At 40.9% G+C, this 26,433-nt stretch overlaps 2 protein-coding genes across 16 annotated transcripts in view; one reads left to right on the top strand and one right to left on the bottom strand.

Annotated features, from left to right (window-relative positions):
* Positions 1–2,241: 2,241 nt before the first annotated feature.
* TBCC (tubulin folding cofactor C) lies at positions 2,242–4,887 on the bottom strand. Its single transcript, XM_071739534.1, has one exon. The coding sequence runs from the start codon at positions 4,845–4,847 to the stop codon at positions 3,798–3,800; it is 1,050 nt and encodes a 349-aa protein (XP_071595635.1). The 5' UTR covers positions 4,848–4,887; the 3' UTR covers positions 2,242–3,797.
* Positions 4,888–4,988: 101 nt separating this feature from the next.
* The window catches only part of BICRAL (BICRA like chromatin remodeling complex associated protein), a 41,461-nt gene continuing 20,016 nt past the window's right edge, over positions 4,989–26,433 (top strand). For 3 of the 15 annotated variants that reach the window (XM_071739531.1, XM_071739530.1, XM_071739525.1), the window contains exon 1: positions 13,615–14,535. The gene's annotated coding sequence lies outside the window, so the exon portion shown is untranslated. The other 12 variants (XM_071739519.1, XM_071739528.1, XM_071739520.1 and 9 more) reach the window with 9 other exon arrangements.

The raw sequence follows: 26,433 nt of genomic DNA, 5'->3' as shown, positions 1-26,433 counted from the left end.
CATGTGAGGTGACTGCAGGCCCTGAGGTTGGAAAAGGAGGCAAATTGCTAAATTCACTGTTATGCACCCTGGGAGCTGTGATTTGACCTGCTGGACCCTGTGGCTTGTAAACTACTCTGGGTCACAATGAAGGGGGTTTAGTGTGATTTTACTCTGGTTGGCTCCCAGCATTTCACCCATCCTTATCCACAGTGTAGCTAATGTGTTCAGAAAACAGTTTTTCTTTGACTCCTGAGATGCTCATTGTATTTATTTGTATTACTGTGATACACAGGGTGTAAAAGAGTTACAAATCAATGTACTTGCAGAAGCAGGGAAGAAATATGTTGGGTACTGAAAGCAGCTTACAAAAGGCTCACAATAGTCATTACTGCTGGAAAACATCTCGACGTGACAAGATGGATCCTCAAGTAAGATCATGATGGGAAGGGAAAGCCTGAAATTCCACAAGTAGCACAAATTATTTTTTTTCCTTGCAATTAGTTACTTTCCTTGTATCTGGTGAAACTGGCTTAACCAAAGGGATACAATGATGCAATAAATACTAAAATAATCTTTCCTTGATTAGCATTAATTCTTTTTAAGTAGTTCGAGTGAAATAATCTTGACAACTCTACAGTCCAGACCTGCCTAAGTATCCTAAGCACCTTATTTAAAAAATATTAGTTTGAGTATGTGTCAACATAAAAATGTTTTCCCATCTAAGAAAACAGATGCTAAGGGATTAGTTTAATAAAGAGCTGAGAAATTCTAAATACAGATTATATACATCTAACTATCCCATAAAATGTTTATATATAAATATATATATATATATGCTCACTCCTACCATGCTTTTGTAAAAATTTAGTGAGTATATAATTCTCAGCACATCCGAGTTACCACTTTCCACTAGATTTCACTGGAAAATGGATTTTCAAATTGATAACTCTACTTGTGGGGTATCAGCTAATATTTATTCAGTCACAAAGCATTTTACTTTTCCCCTAACCCACAAAGGCTTGGCGGGATGCTGGGAGTTATAGCACAGGTGAGTAACACACAAGCTTGCTTGCACTGGTGTTGTCAGGAAAGTGTTCTGGACACAGATGCCAGCCTGCTAGTGCTTACGTAATTGTGCCTTCCTTTTCCATAGGTATTTTTAATTAAAAATGTGGACACTAATAGTTTTTGTTAAACTAATGAGATAAGAAGGGCTTGGGTGTTTCCCTTTCTTCCAGACCTGAAAGTTTTCTATACTGACAATGCCTATGAATATGCTGGCAAACATTTATAGTGTGTAACTTGGGTTTGCATACTACATCACAAGTGAAGTAACATCTGTTTTGAATTTATCTTAGCACCAGTCTAAATTAGGAAATTAACATTTAGAAAAGGTGCATGAAAACATGGGCAACTCTGTGTATTCACAGGTACATATTTAAAATATAAATCACATGTGTTTGCCTAACAAAACTCTTTCAGACTTGCTGTTCTCAAATTGAATTTTGTTTCATTTCACGCTCCAGACTAAGATGCTGTTACCTGTTCTGTATTACAAAGGCAAATCTTTAAGGGTAAGTAATTGGAACATTTTTAGCAGCTTTCTCTGAAGTCGTCTTGCATTACCTAATAATTTTGGTTCAACAGAAGTAACTAGAGAAAAAAAACAGACATTAGGAACTGGGATGTCAATCACTGACGTTTTCAAAATGTCACTAAGGAAACATCTTCAGGCTGAAACTGAAGTCTAAATATTCTTGTTTTGCCTCATGCTGTCTATTCAGGCAACACTGCATGCTATGGACCCACAGCTGATACAGGAATGCATTTATGTGCCAGCCTGGAGCACAGTGAGAAGTGCACACCTCTGGTACTGCTACAGCCTAGCAGCAAGCTCTCCATTTCTAGATTTGCAAGTGTCCAGCAACAAAGTGAACATTCCTAGCTTTTGGCTGTCTGAACAAATGCATTTCTGTAGTTCCTACAGGCTGAAAAATCTGCAGTTCCAGGAATAGTGGATGCTAAGGGCATTGATTTGCCACCACCAGGATATGTGGGGAAGAAATATTAACTACAAAATCAGGTTCTGTACTAAGCTGGGTATGTTCAAATTAGGATTCTCATCCCATCTGATCACATCCCTTTAACAACAGATATTAAAAACTACATTTATTAAAGCAAGAGTAAGGGTGTTTTCTTTAAATCATGTTGTGATACTGCCAATGCAAAGAAGAATAACTAGTAAAGTGACAATTGAAATAATTAAAAACAAATATATTTGAAATGCAAAACCAGTCAAAAAAGTATACAACAGAAATAAAAAAAACCTTGAAAGTTGTAAGGAATATATAAACATTCCCCCCTTTTTTTCCTCCCCTTTTAAATTAAAGAAGATGAAAACAACTTTGATAAAGTTTCTCTGCTCAAAACCAGTCAAGTAGAAAGTTTCAAGTACTTCTCACAGCAAAGATGCAGTTTTCCATGGTCCAACTGGCATTAATCTTGTTAGAGGCACATGTATGTTGTCAGGGCAGCATAAATATTTTGCAGTTTAAAGCACAACATTAAGCTGATTCTTAAGACAAAATAAACAATGATTTCTTGCAAAATGTCACAAGTTAAGGAGTGGTTTTGGAAACTTAGAAATACTATGTATACTTTATGTATGAATAGCAGCTATTTCACCTCCACTAACAGGCCACTGTAAAGACACTTTATTCCATAATGCTGCTACTTTTTTATGTAGGAGAAGAAATGAAACTTAAGTTACTGTGAGGAAACAAGACTGAAGCTACTGTGCATTTATGATAACATACAATTTTGGAACTGGAATACAGTCTCTATTGCAGTAGCAGGCTGTTGTGAACTCAGATCATAGCACCACAAAGCTTACTGTCTGGCAAACAGATGAAACAAGTAGTAGGACATACCTGGACACCTCTCCCCTGGAGTTTCAGACTGGAGCAGAGCCACCTACCCAGATTCTGTAATGTTAATCAGCACTTACTGTATGTGCCCAAAGTACACTCTAAGCTCTCATTCATCTCAAGTTAAAGCTGTTTACAGAAGGACCATCCTTCCACATAATATTCTCAGATGTGAATGTTTAGTATTTATGCAGCCTGTATATGTTTGTTAACTTCAAGCAACAATTAATATACTAGGAGAGCATTAATGTTTGATTTTTTTTTTCCTTTAGACTTGAAATAAAAGCCTAGGTAAAGACAACTTGAAGCTGGCTCATAATTGCATCATAGCTTAGGATTTACCCCAGTCTGCTATAACTGTACAGTTACAAACTCCTCCTTTAAATTAACCTTCTGTCCCCAGTACTTCACAGAAGTCCTTTCCTCTCGTTCCTATATGATACAGTGTACTGTTGTCTACAACTTGAGAACCACAAAAATATGAAAAATTCGTTATTTGACTCTGTCATTCTGGTATAACTTGTACTACTTGCAGCCAATTCCATTTCTGCCTAGGCAAGTGAAAGCAGTACAGCAGCTCTAATAACACAGGTTCACTGTTGCTCGAGTATCAGTGCCCCTTGCCTTATCTTAATTAGAAAAACTCATCAATGAGGTACTGCAACTTCCACAGTGATACATAAAGATTATAGCAGCAACTCGTGTTAAGAACAGCAAACTATATTTGACTGGTATTATTCACTTTAAACATCCAGTCATACATTGTAATTCACAAGTTAAAATACTGGATGGAATAATTTAATGGCATATCGGGGATGAAGTCCCAGAGTTTATGAATCAATGTGTTCACACCAGGATTTCTTGCTCCGCACCGAGCTGCCTCTGCAGTCAGTCCCAGCAGCTGATTCTTTCCTGCTCGGGGATCAGGCTCCAGTTGGGCGAAGGCTTGTCAGTCGCCAGCCAGTGGAAGTCATCCACCGTGTTCCAGTTGTTCCTGTTTCTATCCAGTCCAGAAGACTCGAAATCTCTGTCGATACCAGGGTAGCTCCAAGTGTAGGGGGCAAAGGAGACCCGAGTGCTGTCCTCGATCACGACACGGCTGGTCACCAGCACGTAGAACCGGCAGTCGCGGGTGCAGTAGGTGCGGAGCTGCTGGCAGGCCAGCACCAGGAGGCATTCGCTGCAGTCGTCTACCTGCACGGAGGTGGAGACGGGCCCGCAGAGCACGGTGCAGCCCCGGCAGTCCCGCACTCGCAGGGTGTTGGCGTTGCCGCGGAGCCGCACCCGGCAGCCCCGCAGCCCCGACAGCTCCACGTCGCGCTGCAGCAGCTCGGCGGGGCCCATCTCCAGCTCCCGGTCCACGGAGCCTCTGAACCCGCAGAGCGATGGCTCTTCGGCGGAGACGTGGCCGGGGGTCGGGGCGGCGACTGCAGGCCGTGCGGGCTCCGCGGGGCGCGGCTCGCTGCCCGGAGCCGCTTCTTTCTTCAGGTTCCGGAAGGCGAATTTCTTCTTAGGCTGCAGCTGCTGGCGGCGGGCTGCCAGGTCCCCCTGGAGCCGCGCCACGGCCTCCTGCCCCTGCCGCACCTCGTAGGCCGCCAGGAAGCGCACGCTCTCGGTCAGCAGTTTCTGCAGCCCCTGCAGGCGGGCGGCCGCCTCCTCCAGCAGCCCCTCCGCCAGCAGCGCTTCCACTGCCTCCCGCTCCCGGGCGAAGGCGGCCACGAAGAACTCGCTCTGCTCCTCCTTCACTACCTGCGCCTCTTTCTTCTGCCGCTGCCGCTCCACGCCCTGCTGCCGCTCCGCTTCCCGCCGCTGCAGCCGCTCCGGGAGCACTACGGGGGCGGCGGCGGCCATCTCAGGCTTCAGGGGAGCCACGAAGACGACGGGCGGCTGCAGCTCCTCGGCGGGTGCCGCCGCCGCCGCCTCAGCCGCTGCCTCCATCTTGCCTCCTGGCCTCCCCTCCGGTCACTAAGATGCCCGCTGATTGGCTGTCTGCAGCCCCGGTTGCGTCGCCGCCGCTGATTGGCGGCACCGATGGCTCCCGGGGGCAGGGAGGGGGGGGGCCGAAGGGAGGGGTCTCCAGTGGTTTTAAAGGGGCCACCGCCTCTCTGCGGGATGGGGTGAGTCCTGCGGCAGGTGCCGCCATCCGTGGGGCGCCTGATCCCGCTTCCCAAATTAGCAGCAGGGCTACAAATAACCTTCCGCCCTCTCCCGCCCCCATTCTCCCCGTGCGCGCGCGTGTAAGGACTCGTTTCTTCCCATCCTTCTTCTTTCCCCACCCCTTTCCTTCGTCGCCCCCTTCTCTCCCCCCTTAGGCCGCGCCCGCGGCGGGGAGCGTGGAGGTGGCCGTTCGGGCCGGCGGCCTTTGGCTCGGGGTCGGCTCCGCTCGCCGGTATTCCCCGCCCGTCTGTGGGCTGCAGAGTTACAGCGGGGCCGCGAGCAGCTCCGTCGGGGGCCTCGGGGAAGGGCGGCCCCGTGGCGGGGCCTGGACGCGCCGGGGTGGGGGAGGAGGGCGGCTGAGGGCCTCATCCCTGCTGCCGGCGGCGGCTGCAGCAGCTCAGCGCTCGGCTGTATAAAAATAAAGTCAGGCCGCAATGGCTGCTCGGGTCTTGTCTGAGGCGGCTGTGTGTTTCTGGTAGGCGTCAGGCTGCCCACAGGCCCGTGTGGTGCCTGGCGCCATTCCCTGTGCCCAGGTGGGCGCGGTGCCACGGGCCCGGGGCTGGCGGGCTGCCTCGCAGGGCCCGTGTATTACTGAGGCGTTGTAAAATGCAGTGTTTTAATAAGCCTCCCCCACGGTTTCCTTTTGTGGGTTGAGGCATTAATGGAAAAGGCTGCTAATATTCGCAGGTAACTGCAAAAGTGCTGCTAAATGGGCTATTTTTCTTCTTACCCGTCGTCTTCGTTTCCTCACTGCTTTGTTCCTGAAGAGAGTTTGTTCAGTTCTTGAGGGAAAGCTTGACTCTTAAAACCTCTTGCCTGGTAGAAAGGGGAGAATGCTAAGTCATGAAAAAGTAAGGATATCTTTAAATGCTATCACTGGATTATTTTTTCCTACCAGTGTGTTTAAATGATGCATTAACTTAATATGCACTTTGCTACTAAACAGTCAAATCCACTCCTGTGGTAATTGTTGTAATGTTACAGTAGGCATGAATATAGTGCCATTCACTGTAAGAAAAAAAAAAAACAAATCCTTATTTCCATCATGTTTCATAATAAGGATGTGTAAGTTTCACTTTACATAGCAGGCTTCTTTGCCCTCAGCTCCCATGAGTGTAGGTAATAGAGATGGTAACAGTGATCTAAGTGTTCATCCCATACAAGAGATTATTGACAGAAAAAGGCTTCTACTGTTTTTTTGGTATGCACACGTTACTGGAAACTCATAGAATGGTGGGGGTTAGAAGGGGCTAGGGATGATCATCTAGTTCAACTCCCTTGCCAGAGCAGGTTCACTTTGAGCTGGTTGCACAGGTGGGTTTTGAATACTTCCAGAGAAGATTCCACATCCTCTCTGGGCAGCCTGTTCCAGTGCTCTGTCGCCCTCAAAGTAAAAAAGGTTTTCCTATGTTCAGATGGGACTTCTGTGTTCCAGTCTGTGCATGTTGGCCTTCATCCCGTTTCTGGGCACCACTGAAATGAGCCTGGTCTCATCTAGTATGGCTTTGGTATTGTTACACAGATGTGACTTGATAGATGAACTACAGTGGGTAAACCAACTTGATATATGAAAAGATTACGAGAAAACACTAGTGTACATAGCTCAAAACAGATGTTAAGTATTATATACGACAGTATAATCACTTTTTATTGCATTAAAAAGCTAGGTATTGTAAACTGTTCTAGAGGTGGTTGCAGTTTTACATTAATGAAGACCAAATACACTTGTGAGTAGAAGCTTCTGGGAGGAACTGGAATCTTTCCACCTTGCTAATGCACACAAATGATTTTGGGGTCAGAAGTAAAACAGCCCCACAGAGCAAAGGTGAAGTGTATGAAATGAAATAATGAAAACTTTAAAAAGGGAGCAGTAAAATTCTTCCAGTCATCTCATCTTGATGTTCCAAATTTACTTTTCACGCTTATAATTTGAGGCTCCAGTATAATTAATACTAGTTGGTTTTATTCTTTTGGTGGTAATAGAAAGGCAGTTTTCTTCCTGACTTTTCTGGCAGCAACTGTTTTAAGGTTGCTTACTGTGCTTCATTAAAAGCCATAGAGAACAGAAAATTTACAGTTTCCTCTGCAGTAACCACTTGAATAAAGTGTAAGCCTCCTAGCTCAGGCTTGGATGCATTTTGGTAGGCTGCACTGAGAAGTGTAGCTCTTTGAGGATATTAGATAAGAGTAAAGCACATTGTTCTGTTTGTGTTATAATTTTCCCTACCTTTATTAATTTATTTTTCCCCTGCATGCACTTTAGTTAGTCTCTGGTTTGAAAGTAGACAGTAATAATTTCATTAAACTTTCTGCTGCTGCTTGGGCTGTTCAGTGTAGTTTGGTTTGCATGAAGTTGAGGGTTGCATGTCCTTACTTGCATCTAGCACTGTGAAACTCCAAAGCATAAGCTCCATTACCTGTTGCTTCCAGGTAAAATCTGTAAATCTGTATCCCATAGTTACTGCTCTTGTGTGCTATCTATCTACCCAAAATATCTGTACTGATTTAAACTAGCTGAACAGCATGAACTCCTGGCCTTTTGGAGTGAGATGTATTGCACAGTTCAGATGAAGGCTCAAGGTCCCGTCTCATTCCATCATCATTTTAAGAGGATCAGAGAGTAAAAAGTGAGACAGGCAAGTGGGTGTCTGGCCTCGTGATAATGGATTCATACTCCTGAGGTATCTGAGTTTGTGAAAGTCAAGGACCTCATAGTTATCGAGTGACCTTGAGATATAAATTTGCACTTTGAAGCAGAGTTAAGGACGTAAATAGTTATTCTTTATTACCGGTCTGCATTCCCAACACTGACATTTTTTATTCCCAAGGGTGCAAAGCTGTTTTGTCTTTCAGCTGTTTTCAAGAAAAGCAGCAGCCGTTGTGCCTTGCATGAGCTCTTATCTGATAGATGTGATCTCTGCCTGTTAGATTGAGTTTCTCCAGAAGAGATAAGCAGATGAACATAATTACTTCTGGCTACAAAGTACGTACTGCAGTGGCTTGTGCAGCCATCATACTCTGCTGCTGGTTTTAGCAAGGGCTCTTTGTATTCCTTTGGCACTGTGATCAGACATTAAGGATGTAAGGTACATTATGATTCATTTAAGATATTGTAGTCTGTCTTCATGGTGGAGTAGAGCTTCAGTAAAAGTTTCTGTCAGGTCCCTGTGTCTGTGTTCTTTTGAAAAAAAAACATGAATTTCTTTAATATTACACTTGGCATACTGATTATTTTAAAAAATCTTTTGTTTGGGCTAAAATGCACTTTCTATATTTGGCCATATGGGAAGGCCAGACAATGTAAAATATGTGTTTTTAAATCACTAATAAGATAGTTAGAGCTAAAACTATAGAACTTAACTTGGTGCATCTTAATTACTATGAGTAATGTGAAAGCTCTGAATTGCAGTCCTTGGGAATGCTTAAGATACTAATTATATTCCAACCAGTCAAGATGCACTTGTTTTGAAACAAGTCTGAGCTAGTCCCTTCTAAGAACTTGGTATGCTCAGTGCTAAAGGTGGAGAAACACTCATTTCCACAAAAAGGAGTTATGCTTCAAGATCAGGGACAAACTTGAAAGCAAAACATTTTATGACAAGAGAGGCCCCAGTATGGTGAACACAAAAGCTGAGAGCAGAAGGTTTGGCCCAGGCCTAGCTGAGAACTGGTCTTTAGGAACTAACATGCTAGTTCCCATTAGTTACATTCCAAAGACCAGCTATGTAAACTGGAGAAGATGTGCTATGGGCTCTTACTTTGAGGTAGTTACTCTCTTAGTTCTACAGTTTCTAAGAGATTTTTTTCCCCATGCCTCACTTTAGACTTCAGATGCCTTTTTTTTTTAAGGCATTTCAGAAAACTATGCTTGGTTATTGTGCTAGCCAGCCTAATAGGCTCAATAGGATATGGAAGTTTTCCTTTTTGGAATTGTGAATCTTAATTGCAAACATATTCAATTTATTTTTCTAAACAATTTAAGCAGAATGAACTTGAAGGTATTGTGTCTAATTTATCTGATTTTCTGGTAGCTCTCTTGTAGTGTATTCATCAGTTAAGAAAACTAAACGTAGTTTTTTGCCTTTTATTCATCTTATGAAAAAATCTGTCAGCTTTTATTTTGAAGGACTGCTGTCTCCTATTACTAGCATTTGCTCTTTAGTCTAAATCTCAGAGAATAAATTCCATTCATATTGATACACTTTTCAGTGATAATATTGAGACTTACCTTACAGCAGTCTATTGATGTCCAAATCTTACCTAGCTGGTTTCTAGTAGGGACCCAGAAATAGCCATTAAAACCTTTTTTCTTTCTTTCTCAAAAGTGGTGACTCAGATGGTGCTTTATTTATAATGCCCTTCTTCATTTTGTCTTGTCCTTATACAAGTATAGTTGAGCATTTTTGTGCTTCTTTCCTGAATGCTTTCTTGCTATAACTTACTATTCCACTGTGTTTCTAGTATCCTTATAACACCTCATTTCATGTTTTAGACCTCATTTTTTTTTGCTTAGGTTCCTTCTATTAATATTATTTATTTTTTAAATCATCCACAGTAGCTCAGTTGTATTTGGGGTGGTCCTATTGTTAGCTTTGTTGCCAAGCTACTATTTTTAACTATGATGACTTTTTTCTTTATTATAAACCTTGTGTCCATCTACTTATTAACATACTCTTATGTATATCTGTATCTTTACTTCCCTCATTTTTTTCCCCATTTATCTGTGCTAATCAAATGAATTATAAAGCTTCTCCCAGTTTCTGCCATTGTTTTTAGTTAAAATTTCTCGTACAAATTTTGGTGGTGTTAGGTTTTGAAAATCGTTTCTCCAGCTACTGCAGTCAAGTGGTGGTTTTTTTCCAACACATTTAAGTGGCTGAATATTTTAAGATTATTCTAATTGGAAGTGAGAGTTATTAATCTTTCAAGCTTAGTTCTCCTTTTTAAGGTACTCTGAGCTGAAGAATATGAGTCTCCTTTAAATAATCCAGAGCGTGATATAGTTTTTCTTGGTCTGTTATAGTAATAATTTTGCGGTGTTATTTGTTTCCGTGGGAGAGCCATATTCTTGGATGGGGAGGTCAGACACTGGCAGATTGCCCAGAGAAGTTGTGTCTGCCCCATCCCTGGAAGTGTTCAAGGCCTGGCTGGCTGGGGCCTTGAGCAACCTGACCTAGTGGGAGATGTCCCTGCCCATGCAGGGGGGTTGGAACTACATGATCCTTAACATCCCTTCCAATCCAAACCAGCCTGTGATTTCATGATTACTTTGTATATGTCAGATCCACATCTTTAAAATCTGTTCTTTGAATCCATCACAGGACGGCCCTGTCAGCCTTCGCACACTCTCCAGTCATAGAAACCTGTCCCTCTTCTGTTATTGGTGTAAATCTCTTATTCTGAGGGTTCAGTTTTTGTTACCTCATCCTACTACGTATGTCCTAACCGATCACTCCTCAAGATATTTATTGGTTAGACAGTCATGTGTTCAGTATGATGATTGATACTGGAGTCATCCAGCTTTCTAAGTTACATCATGCAATTATGAGCCTTGTTTTGTAAGTACTGTTTTGTGTACGTAAGGCACAGTATCAAGCTGAACTTCATAATGCTTAGGAAATTTTTACTGTTGGGACATGAAAGTATTGGTGGCAACTATTCAAAATTTGGTAGTTGATATGGATGTTGAACTGAGTTTTTCATGTGGTATGTTGCATTTATATTCCAAGCTAAAGTCATTGTCTCCATTCCATGTATTTGAGTGCCTTACTTTTCAAATGTTTTGATCTGTACCTTTTAACGATGACCTATTTGTTTCTGCACCTTCAAGCTTAATGTTAGTTATTCTTATCTAAACTACTAAATATTAAAAGCAGTATGTAGTTGGATAAATGATCTTTCTGGTGAAGAGCTGACACAGGAAACATGTTAAGGGGTGGAGAGTTAAAGAAACATGGAAGGAGAAAGTGTCATTGTAAGAGCTGAAGCACCCAGTCTGAGGAAGTATGACCGCAGTGGAATAAATAGCACTCTTTTCCATCCAGTGTACCTCAAAGAGGATGCACAGGGTCCAGGTTACAAACCAGATTTTAATGCAAGAATCTTGAGATGACTGTGGAGTTAATTCCTTTAACACAAATAGCTTAGTCCTTAGATTCTTTTTTATGAATCTGCTGCTGCTTGATCTTCTTTTGGGGTACTAATTTATGATTGTATAAGAATTTGAATCCTTGTGATGCAGACCTGGACAAATGGGCTGAATACAGTGACTTCATCCAGGAGAAACCTAGAGACAGAATGAATGGCAAAGGTGTTTTTGTACTCCTTTACTTTCTCCCTCTCAGTATCTAAGCCTAGTTTTCACTTCAGCATAATTTGTGAGTTCAGGGCTATGTGTCTCTGCTCACTCCAAATGTTGGCTGGTATTTTTACACACCTGTGAGAGTGGTAGTTGTTAAATAGGATGGCCACAGCTTGACAGCTGATGAGATAAAAGTAGCCAAGTAGTATGTTGTGTGATGGGTGCACATGATGTTCCTGGTAGCTGTACTTAAGGGTTATTATACCACTATCTGTCTTCTGAAGATTTCTTCTATTCCTTTTTGACGTTGGCCTTGCTTTTCTTCTCATGCTTGTTTGCCCTTACTCCTTCTGAACCTGCTACAGGAAAACAAATGAGAAAATGAATGAATGTGATTAAGGAAGCTAAGGAGAGAGAGCAGCTGAATGTGCATTGGACTTTATTTGGAAAATAGGACCCTGGGTGAGGATGTCAGCTCTGGGCAGTTTACCTGGGGGTAGATGAATTTTGACACATTTGGGTCTTTTGTGTTAGAGAGGCAGTGAGAAGAGGGGCAACCTCCTGGGGCAGTGTTACTCAGTTCAGAAACATCATGTGATCCTCTTCATAAAGCTTGAGTAACTCATGTCAAAGAGCAGCATGTCCTACAAATGTGGTCTGGAAAATTCTGTGGTACACCAGAAAGGAGTAACACTAGAGCTGAAGACTGCAATTCAGACTTTTTAGTCCTGAAGTTAACACTAGGTGTGTACTTGCATCAGAATTATAAAGTATCATCCGACCCTTGATTTTTTTTTTTTTTTTAAGTAATAATTTCTACCTGAGCCAATTTTGTGTCTGAACAGCTATAGTCAATATGTAAAATTGTATGTATTTATTTCTGCAGAGGATACAGTGTGTGTCCTGGTTCGGTTTTGTCCACTCGTTGGTAATGTACAGGGTTTTCATTCTTAAACTCACTTGGGTAGGTCTGGAGAAATCTGCCTTCTTCAGGGTGCTTCACTGTGTAGATGTTAGCTGTCCTTCTCTTTTTGTACTGTCCCTGCTTAGCAAGGTTATTGCCAATGCTGCTCTGAAACATCCTTCAGGGAAAATAAAGTGTAAATTATGGTACAACTGTGGTCAATTTACATAGGCTTCCTTGCGTTTCTTATGATAAGGGAATCTATTAAAAATAATTTGTCCTCTTCCCTGCTATTCCTCCTTTTTATTGCCTACTTCCTATTTGTGGTTTCAGTAGGACTGGGGAGCAGTAATATACTGATGAGGTATCTTGCCTCATAATCTCTGAAGCGAAGTTCCTTCCTGTTAACTAAGTCAAAAGAAGGATTGTGGTGTCCCTCCATCTCAGAAGCTCTTGAGCATCATTCTATAAAGCCAGTAATGCTCAGCAAGCTTTAATCTGGAGCAGAATCTGGGCCTTTGAAGCATTTGATAAAGCCATGGTCATTAAGATTGTCATTTTTTATTTTCTAATGCTACTGTCAGAAGTATAGTCTGTGAAAATTATTAGGACATTGAGCTAAGTAGCACAATGTTTGTGTTGAGTATGTCTCGACAGTTTAAGGGATCTGTTGGCCTCATGCTAAGGCCTGTTTTCTAGGGCCTGACCTTTCTGGTTAGGGAGTGACTGGAAACTTCACATAAATTTTCCTTCTATGGGCGCGCATGTAAACAAGAATTGCAGTTGAGTCCTGGCTTTGGCAAAGGTTTGGATCAGGCTTAACTTTTGTTTCCCATACTAAAAAATTAATTGGTTGATTCCTTAATATAAGCAGATTCTAGTAAAAACAATACTGAGGTTCTGACATAAAGTATCTGGCCACCAGCTTCTTGGAAGATGTTGCACTTAGTACACTGGCAATATGCATTTACCTGAATTGTATCTAAAACCTAAAAACTTAAGTTTTGTGCTACAGGTTAATAAAGAATGTGCTACCAAAGAAAGTTTTCAGATCCTCATCTCATCTCATCTCAAAGGAGTTCTAACAAAGTTATTTTGGAAAAAAATAGAAAAGGTTGTTGTGTGTAAGTCCTTGGGATCCATGATTACTAGCAGAAGGGTCTTTTTAAAGACATTTCTTGTCTTAAAAGTATTAGCACATATATCTCTATATGCTAAGATCTGTCAAACCAATGAAAAAATTTTTTTAATAAGCTAAGCTCTTTTTTTTAATAAGCTAAGCTTTTAAGATAATTTGTATGAGTAATTTTAAATTTGAGTAAGTTTAACCAAAAAGCTTTGAACAGAAGTATTATATTAATGCTTTAGCTGAAATAAATGATACAGTTCTATCAATGAACTTTCAATGCTCCAAACTTCTGATTCCAAATTAGCATTTTTAGGTTATCCCAGTTTTTAAAAGCATCTGAAAATAATGACATTTTTTCCACCAAGGGTGATAAGAAATTTTTTCTATATTAAAGTATTAATTTTTTCTATATTAAAGTATTAAAAATATTGCAACTTGTAAAAAGGATCGAATTGCCTCCTTTTCAAGGTGACCTTGTGTTTGGTTTCTCTGCCCCTGCCCCGAGTGTGTAGTGGTTTACAACTTTAATATGAAGGAAATCAACCAGGTTGTTAAAATTGATTGTCTTTTTAGGGGGGAAAAACGTGTCTTGTTTTGGTTTTTTTTAACTTTTCTGTAACCCAAAAACGCACCCCAACTTTTCACCGAATAGATCGCCAGCTTTCTCAAAAAAAAAAAAAAAAAAAAAAAAAAAAAAAAAAAAAAGAGTTAAACTTCTAAAAGGGCCTGTCTGCACAGAAGGCGAGGATGGGCTTGGAGCCGGGGTACCCCTCATGCCGGGGCGTCGGCATTGTCTGCCGGCGGAGCAGCGCGGTGCGGTGCTGTGCCGCGCTGTGCCGTTCCGCGCCGCGCTGCCGCCGCGCCGTGCTGTATGTACTGTGCTGTACTGTGCTGTGCTGAGCCGTGCCGTGCAGTTCTGTGCTGTGCCGTGCTGTGCTGTGCCGCGCCGCGCTGCGCCGTGCCGCGCTCTCCTCTCTCCTCTCGCTCTCTTTCTCTTTCCCCCTCGCTCGCTCGCTCTCTCTCCCCCCTCCCTCCCTCCCTCGCTCTCTCGCTCTCCCTCTCTCTCTCTTACACTGCCAGCCCCTGATGTGATGGCGAAGAAACCCCGTTGACAAGGCACTGCTTTTTCATGACGGTGAGTTTCCCTTTGAGTGTATTATAATTTTGTGATAAAAATTTCAAGGAAAAAAAAAACACACAACCTCCTTCCTCCCTTCCTTCGGGGAGGGAAAAGAGAGGGGGGAAATCTATCTCCAGACAGACAGAAAAGAAAGAGGAGCAAATTAACAACCAGGAGTTGCCAAAACCAGGATATTAGGTTTCAGCCCAGAGAGCTATTGGCTCTGGGGCTATGTATATAAATATATATCTGGAGAGAGAGCGAGCGAGAGGGGAGACGAGGAGGAAGAAGAGGGATATTTTGTGGGTGGCTGTTGTTTGGGCAGATGTGGATTCACATGGAAATGAACTATATATATATATATATTTTTTTTTTTTTTCCGCGAGGCTGATGGTGGTGGCTGCTGAGGGCACTTAAAAAAAAAAAAAGTTGTTTCTTAAAATAAAGGCGGGGGGGTAGAAGGGAAAGATAAGGTTTCAGGTCCAGGCTGATAGCTGCAGAGAGGGGAGAGGTTTGGGGTGGGTTTTTTCTTTTTTTTTTTTTTTTTTTTTTTTTTTTCTTGCTGATGCCATGCAAATCCAGGAGAGGAGGGAAGAAAAATCTCTTTTAATGACTCATTGATTGAGCCGGTTTAAAATTAGTTGTTGTTGTTGTCTTTTTTTTTTTTTTTTTTTTTTTTTTATTTTCCGCCCCCTTGATGGCCATCAAGAGAAGGATGGAAAGAGGAGAGGAGGGAGAGAGAGTGTGTGTGTATGTGTGAGTGTGAGAGAGAGAGTGAGAGAGGGGGATAGAGAGAGTATGTGAGGGAGAAAGAAAAATAATCTTTTCAAATCTCCTCCCTCTTTTTTTTTCCCCCCTCGTTTCTTTGCTTTTCTCTAAAGCTCTGTGGTCTGTGAAACACTCTTTCTTCCTCCTCGTCGGGAAAATGGAGACACTTAGTCTCTCTCCTGGCTGCGGAGCTGGGAAGGATTTTTCTTTTCTTTTTTCCTTTTTCACTTCTGGCTTGATTTTTTCCTTTTTCCCGTCCACTCGCCACCACCCTCATCTTGTTATTTATTTGAGTTTATGTATCAGATTTGTGCCTTCTGGGGATTTATTTTTCACTCGTTTTCTCGTTTTCGGTGTCGCCACTAGATCTGATTTGATTTGTTTGGTTCTTTATTCGCAATTTCTTCCGAATTGCTCCGTGCCTCCTGCTTTTAACCGAGGAATGGAAACGGTGCTGCTTTTGTGGGTGCGCGAAATGCTCGGGCGGTAGGTTTGGGCTAATGCGCTATTTTTTCCTCCTTTTCGGGACCGAAGTTTTACAGTGGATTTTTTTCCCCCCCTTTTTTGAGAGAGAACATTTACCTTTAAAGCCTCTTTTCAAAACATAAAAATAAACCGTCTCTTTCTGGAGTGTAACCTATTTGGTTTTGCCGTTGAGTGGATGTGGATCTGATCCTTTGTGCTGCTGGGATTATTTTCCATAAAAGAAGCAATGTTTTATAACCAGTTTTTACGTGTGTTTAAAACAGTAGTTGGTTGTGGAGGGGATTATTTTATGCAGTCATGACAGTTCACATTTATTGGGTTGTGGAGAGGTGTCAGTACTCTAAATTTGAAATTGTTTTTGCTATTAATCGTAAGATTAATTTACAGAATATGGCAGAAAGCAGATGTAGTAATGTTAAAAACCGGGCAAAATTACACGACGTATAGAGGGAATGTTTGTATTTATTTAGAACTGTAACTAAGTAATCGCTGGAGAAAGGAAGGAGATGTGGAGGCCTTCGCTTTCCCCCTCTCTATTCCCCGCTTCTCGGGGCTCGGCAGCCCTGTATGCAGCAGGATTTGGAGGAGAAGGGAGGAGAAGTCTTCCGGAGGCGGCTGCGGCCGTGCCCGGGGCTCGGCTGCTGGCGTTCGCGGTGCCGCTCCGGGTGCGAGTGGAAGTGGGAGAGAGCAGGGAAGATGGCGCTGTCTGGCCTCCTGCCAGCGTTTGTTGCGCAGTTTCACTCCGACTCTCCTCCCCCACGGGCGCCATTTTAGGGTCTTTTCTGCTGTCGCCGCGCCGTGTGGGGCGTTGCCGTCGCGTCCCGCTCGGGCCATTTCTTTTTCTGTGGCGGAAGCCTTGGTCTTTCAGGCCTTGAGAATCCTCCCCGCGAAATCCCAGCAGCTGCTTGCTTTTTTTTCACCCTTCTCTTTTATTTTTCTCTGAGAGATTGTTATACGGCGTGTGTGCTTTGGGGAGAGGAGTGAAGGATTTCCTGGCTGTGTGTGTGCAAGGGAGCAAAAGGGGAGGATTTTTTTGGACATGGGTCTTTTCGGGGAGGGCCTCGTCAGAGCTGTCGCTCCGAGTCCGCTGCTTTTAAAGGCTTTGTCCCATCTCACGGGCCCTTCGGGTGACGGTCCTGTGAGGTATCAAACTGGCTCGGTTCGCAGGGGCCAGTGCTGCCGTCTTAGCTCCCGTAAACATCATTTCACAGCTTCTTTCCTTATCTCTGAGCTACGTGTTTCTTGACATCTGATGCATTCAGGGTGTAGGAAGAAAAAAGATGTAAAAGAAGATCCCCCTTTAATTGAATGAGGACCAAAAATTACAACATGCATACAACAAAAAACTGAAAATCTACTTCAAAAAAAAAAAAAAAAATCCCTAGTGTAGCACATAGGACAAAGTAATTTCCAAGGAAGAGCCTAAAATACTTCTAACAGTGCTTGCAAAACTACAAGGACAAGTGCAGAATAAAGTCCCTTTTGAAGGACTGGCATCTTTTCCAGTCTTCATCACTCCTTCATGTCTCACAGAAAGTAGTGGTTTTCACAAATCATTCAAGTTTGGCACCTCCACATCAATATGCTTTTTTGTATTGGTGCTGTTTTTTAGGGAGAGGGTTGAAAATGGCCTCCTGTTTTTTGAGGAAAACTCTGTCTTATTTTTTCACCCCTTTTATTTCTCTATTCTCGGATCAATGCTCACCAGGTTTGAGTTTAATACCAACAACATTGTATTCAGGAATAGCAAGTATGCTGCCGACGAACTCGTGCTGTGCCCACTAAGGAGCATGGAATGCATGTTCAGTCCTTCCTGTATACTTTTTGACAGATTACAGGAGGGTTTCCTCAAGCCTCTTGTTCCTGAAGGAAGTGGGAGATTTTTGAAATTCAGGATTAATTTTAAGGTATTGAAATTGTTTGTCAGTTGGCGTTGAAGGATTTTAAGTGACATTTCTTGTGAGATAGACACTTTATTGCTTGGAATATAGTAAAATATTGTCTGGCTACAAAGTTTACACTAAAAACTCAAAGGGACAACCTTCTTAGTATTTTAGCTTATTAAACAATATACCTACAAAAAACTTTTACTTGTTTATTGAGTGTGGAGTGCAGTATTCACATATTTCAGATACTACTACATGAGAATCACTTTCTTGAAGGGTCCATTTTGCAGTTTTTAACAGTAGTACTGGGATAAAGGTAGTGATTTTTTTTTTAAGTGGTAGTGTATTTTTACAATAAATTTCTCCATTATACACAATGTTTTGCAGATTGTGTGTGGATTTTCTCATTTAATTTTTGTGAATCATGGAAAACTTATAAAAATCACCAGTTTGTATTGTGTTAGAGTGTAATACTTGCCACATGACTTATAGTCTCTGATCTGACTTGCTTGTGCTAAAGAAGAGCGTATTCTCATGTTGCGACCTTTGGCAGGTAGTATTTAAATATACTAAGATAGATAAAAGATCTAATCAGTTGTGATCTAATCAGAGTTTTTCTAGTTTCGTTGTTACAAGTAGGGCTTTGTATTTCGAATGGCTTGCTCACCATAATGGAGGAGTGCAGGAACTCTCCATGTTGATACACTAACCCATTGGTGCACCTTGATTTATTCACTAGTCTGTTACATATTTTAAGTGTGTTCTTACTTTGTTTATATTTACATCACATGCTTTGTATGTTATGTCTTCATTCTTGAGTTGCTCTGAGGTGAGGTCAGGCACAGTTGTGCCCTGGACAGAGGTGGTTGTACATTAGCTAAATATTTACGTCACCTTGTAGATGTGCATTTCCCCTGCCTCATTGTGTGCCCTTGTCTAGTAGTGTTTGTATATTTAATTTAATTGTACTGAGAGGGGTAAAAAACCCCAAACAAACCTGAAGTGCTATTACAAGCTGCATTTCCAGTTTCCTTCAAGGGCCATTTCTGAATAAATTAAGTTTTGCACAGAGGTGAATCCATAGTTGAGTTGAAGATCTTCGTATGCATGGATACACTGCTATGTTGTTTGGGCATTCAGTGTATTCTAGCTGTGGTTGCAGATTTTTGCTGGTTATACTTCCACATCAGTTCCAGAAAAGTTGTATCTGCCCACAGCAGTCATGTTTTATAAAGTGACTCTAATGGTCAGTGATGGTGCCTTTTCATGCTGCACTAGGCTTGTGATAAGTCTAATGGCTGGCACTTTTTAGCATAGCTGTAGCAGTGAGAGCATGAAAGTGCCATCCCTGTCTAAGTAATAGATACAGTCCAGGCACAAGAGCCTCTTTGATAATCTAGTTCATTCTGTTCAGTGAGTAGGCATAATTTCTTCTAGTAGTTCTGCTGGAATAAGCTACATCTGTGCTTGAAAGGTTTTTGATGGTGATGTATAGTAATGTCCAGCATAGACGTGGGAATTGTCTACAAAAACAAGTATCTTTTGTTTTCTTACTGTACAGAAAAAGCACCAAGATTAATAAACTGTTCTAACATTCATTGTGACCTCCAACTGTTTTAAAATTGGAATAAGTGGTATCAGTAAAGCACTTGCTGCACCAACATAGATGCATAAATGTCAACAGAATTAAAGTTTTTTCAAAGTCATCATTAGTTAAATGATCTATGGCTATCTTTATTTTCAAATGTTCATTGCCCAGCTTTCATTATTAGAAGCAACTACTGCGTTTGTACTGTTTTTGGTTTATTTGTGAATTGCTGTGGGTTGAGTCAAAATAAAAATGTGATTAACTGGCACAATATACAGTCAAGGTTTTAACTGCTTTAATTTATTTTCTTATTTTTAATTTATTTTCTAGTTTAAAAATGTTCTAGAGCTACTTTGAATGTTACTTTGAGTAAAGGAATGCTTACTGAAAGAGAAAGGAAGATGGTGGGAAAATAATTGTCAAAACTTGACACAATAGCCTTTCTTTTGTTGGAGGTATGAAGGGTTGTGAAATGAGGAGAGGTGAGTCCAGGAAGGAAGTTTTAACTTCATTGCACGAGACTGATCATTTTTGTAAGGGCTGATCTTACGCTTTGTCTCAGGTGGAATTGGAAATAGTTTTACTGTGAACTTGAGCTGAGTGTCGAATTTCAAGATCTGGTGTTCAAGTTTGAATTTATTAAGTTATATCAATCACAGAAAATATCTTTACCGCACCTAAAATCAAATGGCAAAATCTCCATTGAGTTCAGCGAGGCATTGTCTTCAACCAGGGCAAGATTAGCAGTGTGGAAGATTTTCGGTCTGGTTTTGGGGCCATTGATATGGATGTCACTGCTGAATTAGTTACACATTTGTCAGTTACTTGCATTCAAATTTCAGCTGATATCTCAAACCTAATACTTGAAAGGAGCATAAATCTCTATTGAGCTGTAATTTTTGGCAGTTGTTAGCTGATACAAGCTTGTACCCCTGGGCAAGGTAAACAAGTTGCTTTTTTTAAACTAGAGGACTAGAGTGGCAATGAAAAGGTATTAACTGATCATTGGTTTACAATTTTTTTTTTGTACATTACCAGTTCTTAAGGCAGTTACCTTCTGGGACTGCATAAGTGTTTTTTTCAGAATCTTTGAAAATTTATTGCAGAGTGAAAAGTATAATACACAGGTATTCTGTAGTAAGGTAAAAACATCTGAAGAACTGTCTCAAAATGTTTCTTGGACATACTGTGTTGTGCAAATAATGGATGCTAAAACTGCACACAGCAGTTTCTAGAAATACTGGAGAGCATCTAAATTCCTTTGAGCAGATGAGCATTTGTTTCCTAAGGAACTATTGAGGTTACTCCTTGTTTTCTGCTTCTGGGATGCAACCAGGATATATCAAAACATTTTATGAATACTGGGATTCCTGAAGAATTGTGTCCATGGTGGAGCAGCTTAGAAGGCAGAGCCCAAAATAGGCCATAGCCTATTGGACATAGCCTATGAGGACAGTGACTGCTGGGAAAATGGGCTCAGCAAGTGTTCAACCTGGTGAATGCAGTGGGGTAATCCTGACCTTAAGGCTGCGATTTATTGTGCTTAATCTGGAAAGAAGGATTTTTAAAGTCTTGTCAAGGGTTTGATGTTGCTAAGAGCAGCTCTGGATGCAGTAGGAAAAAAATGATGTTGAATAACTTAGAAATGAGATGCTGAAATGTGTGTCTTGAGGGAAAACAGATTTAAGACAGTTGCACTGGGGTTTCACACAGATACTCTGTGCTTGACTGTAGCTGGATTAACCTTTGCAGTCATACATACTGTTAACAATTGAACTACAGTTCACCATTTTTTTCTTAATACATAAAAATATCACTGTAGTTTTTAGATTTTGATAAGTTACCTCATTGCCAAACTCAAATAAAGATTTCTTTTTCTTAGTGGTATACTAAAGAGAAATAAAATTTAATAGATGGCTAAACAGCCTGTTGCAGATTGTCTATGCTTTAGTGTGTGTTTTTTTTATTTGCTCCTCTGCGTGCAGGGCCAGTACATCACAATTGTGTAAAGACCCTGCCTATCATCTTGGGTGTTAAGCTCCTGCCAGTTTTTTGAAACCATGAAGATGCATAATGTGCCTAGCATTAAATGAGAGGTAGCACTTTTGTCTTTTTTATTGCTACACACCTGACCCTGAATAGTTCCCCCTTTAAATCATTCTCAATATTTAAAATTAGAAATTTCTTTTCATACCCTTATGCATACAGATGTCTTTGAAATACTGATAAAAAAACTCAGCTCCACAGGTAATTTCAGACATTGGAAGGTCATTTTAAAAGCACTACTTCAAATTTAGAATCTTGGAATGAAATGAAACTTTAAAAAGACATTTTCATATGCATAGAAAGTACCCATTTGCATATTGCAGTGTTGCTACGTTTGAATCCCAAATTTCTTACTTCACTAGTTCTTTTTTAGAGCACGGTTCTTGGCTGATTTTGCAGCAGTATATTAGCTACTTTTTTATTTACTATGAAAGAGGAAATGCTCAGGAGTAGTGACATATTGTAGAATATAAGCACAGCATGGTTTACAAGTGAGTAGATTATATCATTGCGTTTACAAATATATTTTAAAAATTAATTTTTCCTTCCTGTTCCTGTGGTCCTGAAATGACAACTTACTGATAATAAAGTCTTGTGTATTTTTAAGTAAAACAGAGTAAAATTTTAACTTGCAATCAAGTTTTCCAATATTTACCTCTTTTCCGTTGAACATGATGTTATTGCTCTGCTGCACACAATTTTTTTTGTGATGAGAGGGGGCATGTGGGAGTACTCTTGCCCTGTTTTTTTATTTCATCTGTGTAAAAATCAGCTTCTTGAAAGTAAAGGGCTTAATGGGGTGAGTAGCTCTTAAGTTGGTCATAAAACACATGCTTGGTTACTTATAACAACCTGAAATTGTCCAGTTTGCAAGATACTAGATTGTTCAAAAGTAGCATGCATCTGAAATGTAAAAGTAAAATATATGGTAATAAGGGTTTGAACATATACTCTTTTCTTAACACTCCTATATTGCAGAGAATGCAAATGGGGTCTGGTTGTTTCTGTCTATGTCCATTTCCTTTAATGAATCCAAGGCTGCCTGCTTGTTGAGAATCTGGGAGAGAAGTTACAGTGTAAATAAGGGAGCTGTTACAGGAACTTAGCAACTCAAAGTGCATACTGCTTAAATGGTACGTGTTAGCCAATATGTTGTAAAAATATTATTTTTCTTTTTTCTTCCTAGTATGTTAGCACACTGAGTAAAATACTAGCACTGTGAAAATTAATGAGAGTCATGGTGGAAAGGAAGTAATTGTGTGAAGGAAGGACTTCAACTCTGGGCATTTTGCCTTTGTAGACGGTGCGGAATCATATAATGCTGCTGTCATCCTTTGATGTAATTTAACAAGGGATAGATGCTTGTATTGGGTTAACGGAGTTATCTTACCTCTGTTCAAAACTGACATGAGGGCTAAAAATGTCATAAATTTGGTGTAGCGTGCTCCATTCACTAAAATACCATTCTCTACAGTGACTTCTACAGTAACTTTGATTTGTTCTGTTTCTGTTGTTCTGATGATTATTGCTACAGTGAGAATGTACTCTTCAGATACTCCATAGTGAAGTTACTATTGAAGCTGGGGTTGTAGATCAATAGTCTAGAGAATGGTGTAGAGCAACAGAACAGTACAGAAGATTTGATGGCTTAGCTTCCTTATAAAGCCTGGTGGAAGTGTCGGCAGAGTTCCTGCTGACTGGATTGCGTACAAAGTCTTGCCAGATTTGTGAGGATTAGTGGGCATATTTTGTAACTCAAGCAGTAGCTGCTTCAGGTTCTGTGTATTTTACTGTGTGCCAGTTTGATTATCTCCCACTACGAAGCTGTAACGACAGCACTCATTTCCTTGTTTTAAAGCATTGATTTCCAAAGGTCAGTGTTCACTCTCAGAAGTCACAGGCCAGCATGCTGCCAGTCAGGAGTTGATCCCATGTAGTTGCACAGAAATTGTAAGTCTGTAGATTTTTACAGCAGTTTTGCAGATAAATATATTTACATGTGGGTGACCAAGTTTTGATGCTGATCGTTTTATGCTTTGAGGAATTACTGCTTGAAATGTTCTTTTCTAAACTACCCCACTGTCATAGGCTTTTCACAAAACAGGAAAATAATATTTTACTGCTTTGTATCTGAAGCTATGTATTAAGGTTGTACAAGTTTATAAATGACTTTGAGAATAGAAAATAACTATTTTGTGACAAGGTTGATTGTAGCTTGAGTGAATTTAAAATCCACTATCAACAGTGGTTCTGAATAGTCTCATTTTTTAAGTTACAAAAATCCTGTACAGTATATCAAGCATGTAGGAATAGTTGGGCTGTCTAGACAAATCCAGTTTTAATGACTGTGCAGGTTATAAACCCTGCATGTGTTGCATGATACTGTGCATTGTGTAACATAGTGATTAAATTTTAGGCTTTTAAGGACCATTGGAAGTTACTGGGACAGAACTCACTTCTGAGTTAGGATAGGGTGGTCAGTGCCATGTGAGTTTTGAAAATGTCCAAAGAGAGCGATTCCACCCTCTTGCTGGAGCATTCTTTATTTTGCATGTCTTTTTTTTTGTCTTTTTTTTCCCTAATACCTGATTGGGAATTTTTTTTTTTTTTTTTTTTTTTGGCTGTTGGCCTTGTGACTTGCTGCACGTTGCTGATAGAGGCTGGCTCTGCTTATCTTTATTCCACTTCTAGCTAGAGGCAGTCTGCAGGTAGCACCTCAGTTATCTGTGTGTTGTCCAGGCTGAAAAAAATGTAGTTTCCTCAGGCTTTCTTGGTGTCACATCCTTGTAGGATTTTATTGGCACCTTGCTGCACTCTTAATCTCTGTGTTTCTTTTAAGGGAAGAGTGTGTGTGCATTGCAGAACTACACACAGTATTTTCAGATGGGAGCTGACAACTGCTGAGCAGAGGGAGGTAGTCACTCCCATTGACCTGCTGGCTGCACTGCAGCTATTGTGAGTGTGGTGGCTGATCAGCTGTATGAGAGTGGCTGCAGTCCAACACTTGCTTCAAGCTGGCAGAAGCACTGGGTTTTTCCCCCATGCTTAACTACCCAGCTCCTTCATACCTATTCCCTCTCTTGTGCTGGCATTAGCACTTCTTGTAGCCCTGTGGCAAGCCAGAACCAAATCAAGAAGCTAATCCTAGTTGAAAGAGATCAATGTATTTTGTCAGATCAATTTTCTGTTCCAGGTGACTGTTCAAAGCCTTGAGCTGACATGGGGAAAGTGGATGAGAGAGGCATGGGACTGCTCACTTACTCTTGTGTTGACCTCTGCTCTGTAGTAGGCAAGAGTGTTGAAAGGGAGGCAGAGGCTTTAAGGCCAAGTAATAACTGGGCCCCAGAGGATTAGCCTGCATAGCTGAGGTTTCCTTGTCAGTTTTACTGCTTTCACCTTTTCTTATATTCTGTTTGCAAGCATGCAAGAAAGGGCACTCAAGTTATTTCCCAAGAGGAATAGGTAGTGCTGCTTCCACTAGTACCTGTCACCCAAGTTGAAGTAGTGCTAAGTTCATCAGTGCAGTAGCTGGGGTAAAGGCTTTGCTAATAATAAGTTACAGGGAATATCTGTGCTTTATTGAGACTAATTAGTAAGGATTGCCTTTTTTAAGGGCAGAGCTGAGTTTGACCTACTTATGAGTCTGTTTTCTTGTTTAAATTTTTTTTTAAAAAAAGACTGTAGAGCAGTATTGATGATAGCTAGATATCTCTTACCTTGTAACAGCTCTCCAACAGGTTGTGTGAACCTTCCCAATGTGTATTTCTCCTCTCTCTAGTGTGGTCTCTTTTCAGGGCTGTGGACACACTGATGGCCCAGACAAGCCTCACCTGGAGCCTCCACCCACACCCCTTGCCCATGGGCTGAAGCCCATGTCAATTTATGGAAATACATAGATGGGACAATCTTTAGGAATCTGGGCCAGTGGTCTCCAAATATTTTTAATCACACACACCTATCAGTAAAAGTTTTTTGAGCATGCACCCCCAGTATCTGTATATTTATTTATAAATTATATGCATGTACTACTGAAGGTTGAATACTTTTTTCTTGCACACACTGCACTTCCGAGTCTGCTGGTCTAGGCTGTGGAACTAATCCTCTAATTCCACTCATGGTATTTGTGTTTTATTTTCAAAATGTCTTGGCTTAATATGGTTTATACCTATTTCATGAATCAGTCATTGATTTGGCCTACTGTAAGTTAACAGAGAGGAAGACAGAATTTGTATAGAAATGAGAAAACTTAAAAAGTTGGCAGGAAAAGCAGCAAACTCTTCTACCATTTGTGCTGTTGGAAACACGTTAGGAAAATTTCACAGGGTAGGGTTCCTTTTATTAACACACTTTAAATTATCATCTGTGTCAAGGTTATGTGTTGTCCTCTTTTCTAAGTAGACTGAATGAGTGGTTGGCTTTTGAGTGTGCAAGGACTTGGTCTGATTGCGTGCCTCCACTGCTGTGGTCTTGAAGTCAATCCTCATTGAAAATCTGCATAAAGTAAAAAGAATTAACCCTGCAGTTATGTGGCTACGTGTATCTTGGGTATGTGCGGTGAAATCGGGACATAATTTAGTCCAGATAGGTAGATTTGTGGCTTCCTTGGTATCTTGATTGTTCTTTCAGAGACTGTGTATGTGTGCTGTTTAAATTGCATGTTGGTGCTGTAGTATTTCACGAAAGCACTGCCGTGCAGCATCACAGTAGTGTAGTGTTATCTAGTCATTATCGTTTGTGAGGATATTGAGGTGCTAGTGGTTGGTCTGTGCTTTATTTGCAGTTTTCAGGGTACATATAGGCTCTTAGACTGAACGCTGATGAGACCAACTTCAGAATGTAGCAAGAGCAATGTATGATAGGTGTGTTTGTAGCTCTCTAATAGTATGTTGGTCAGCTCTATAAAAACTCAGTAATGGTTTTATACAGATTAGCTCATTGGTAAACAATCACTGAAAAAAAACGATTTTTTTTTTCATATGTGTATAGAACGTTGTTAGTGGTATTATACATTGTTAAAGCTTGCTAGCTTGTGATTCTTGGTGTTTACCAAAAATGTAGCTGTTTCTTCTTTGGATTTTATTGTCTGTCATAAAACTAGTAGGACCCGGGTAGATTTTTCTAATGGGGAAAACTAACAGA

This window comes from Heliangelus exortis, chromosome 3 (assembly GCF_036169615.1).
Source record: "Heliangelus exortis chromosome 3, bHelExo1.hap1, whole genome shotgun sequence".
NCBI lineage: Eukaryota > Metazoa > Chordata > Aves > Apodiformes > Trochilidae > Heliangelus > Heliangelus exortis.
Note: the sequence above shows the minus strand (reverse complement) of the source record. Positions and strands in the feature narration are given on the sequence as shown.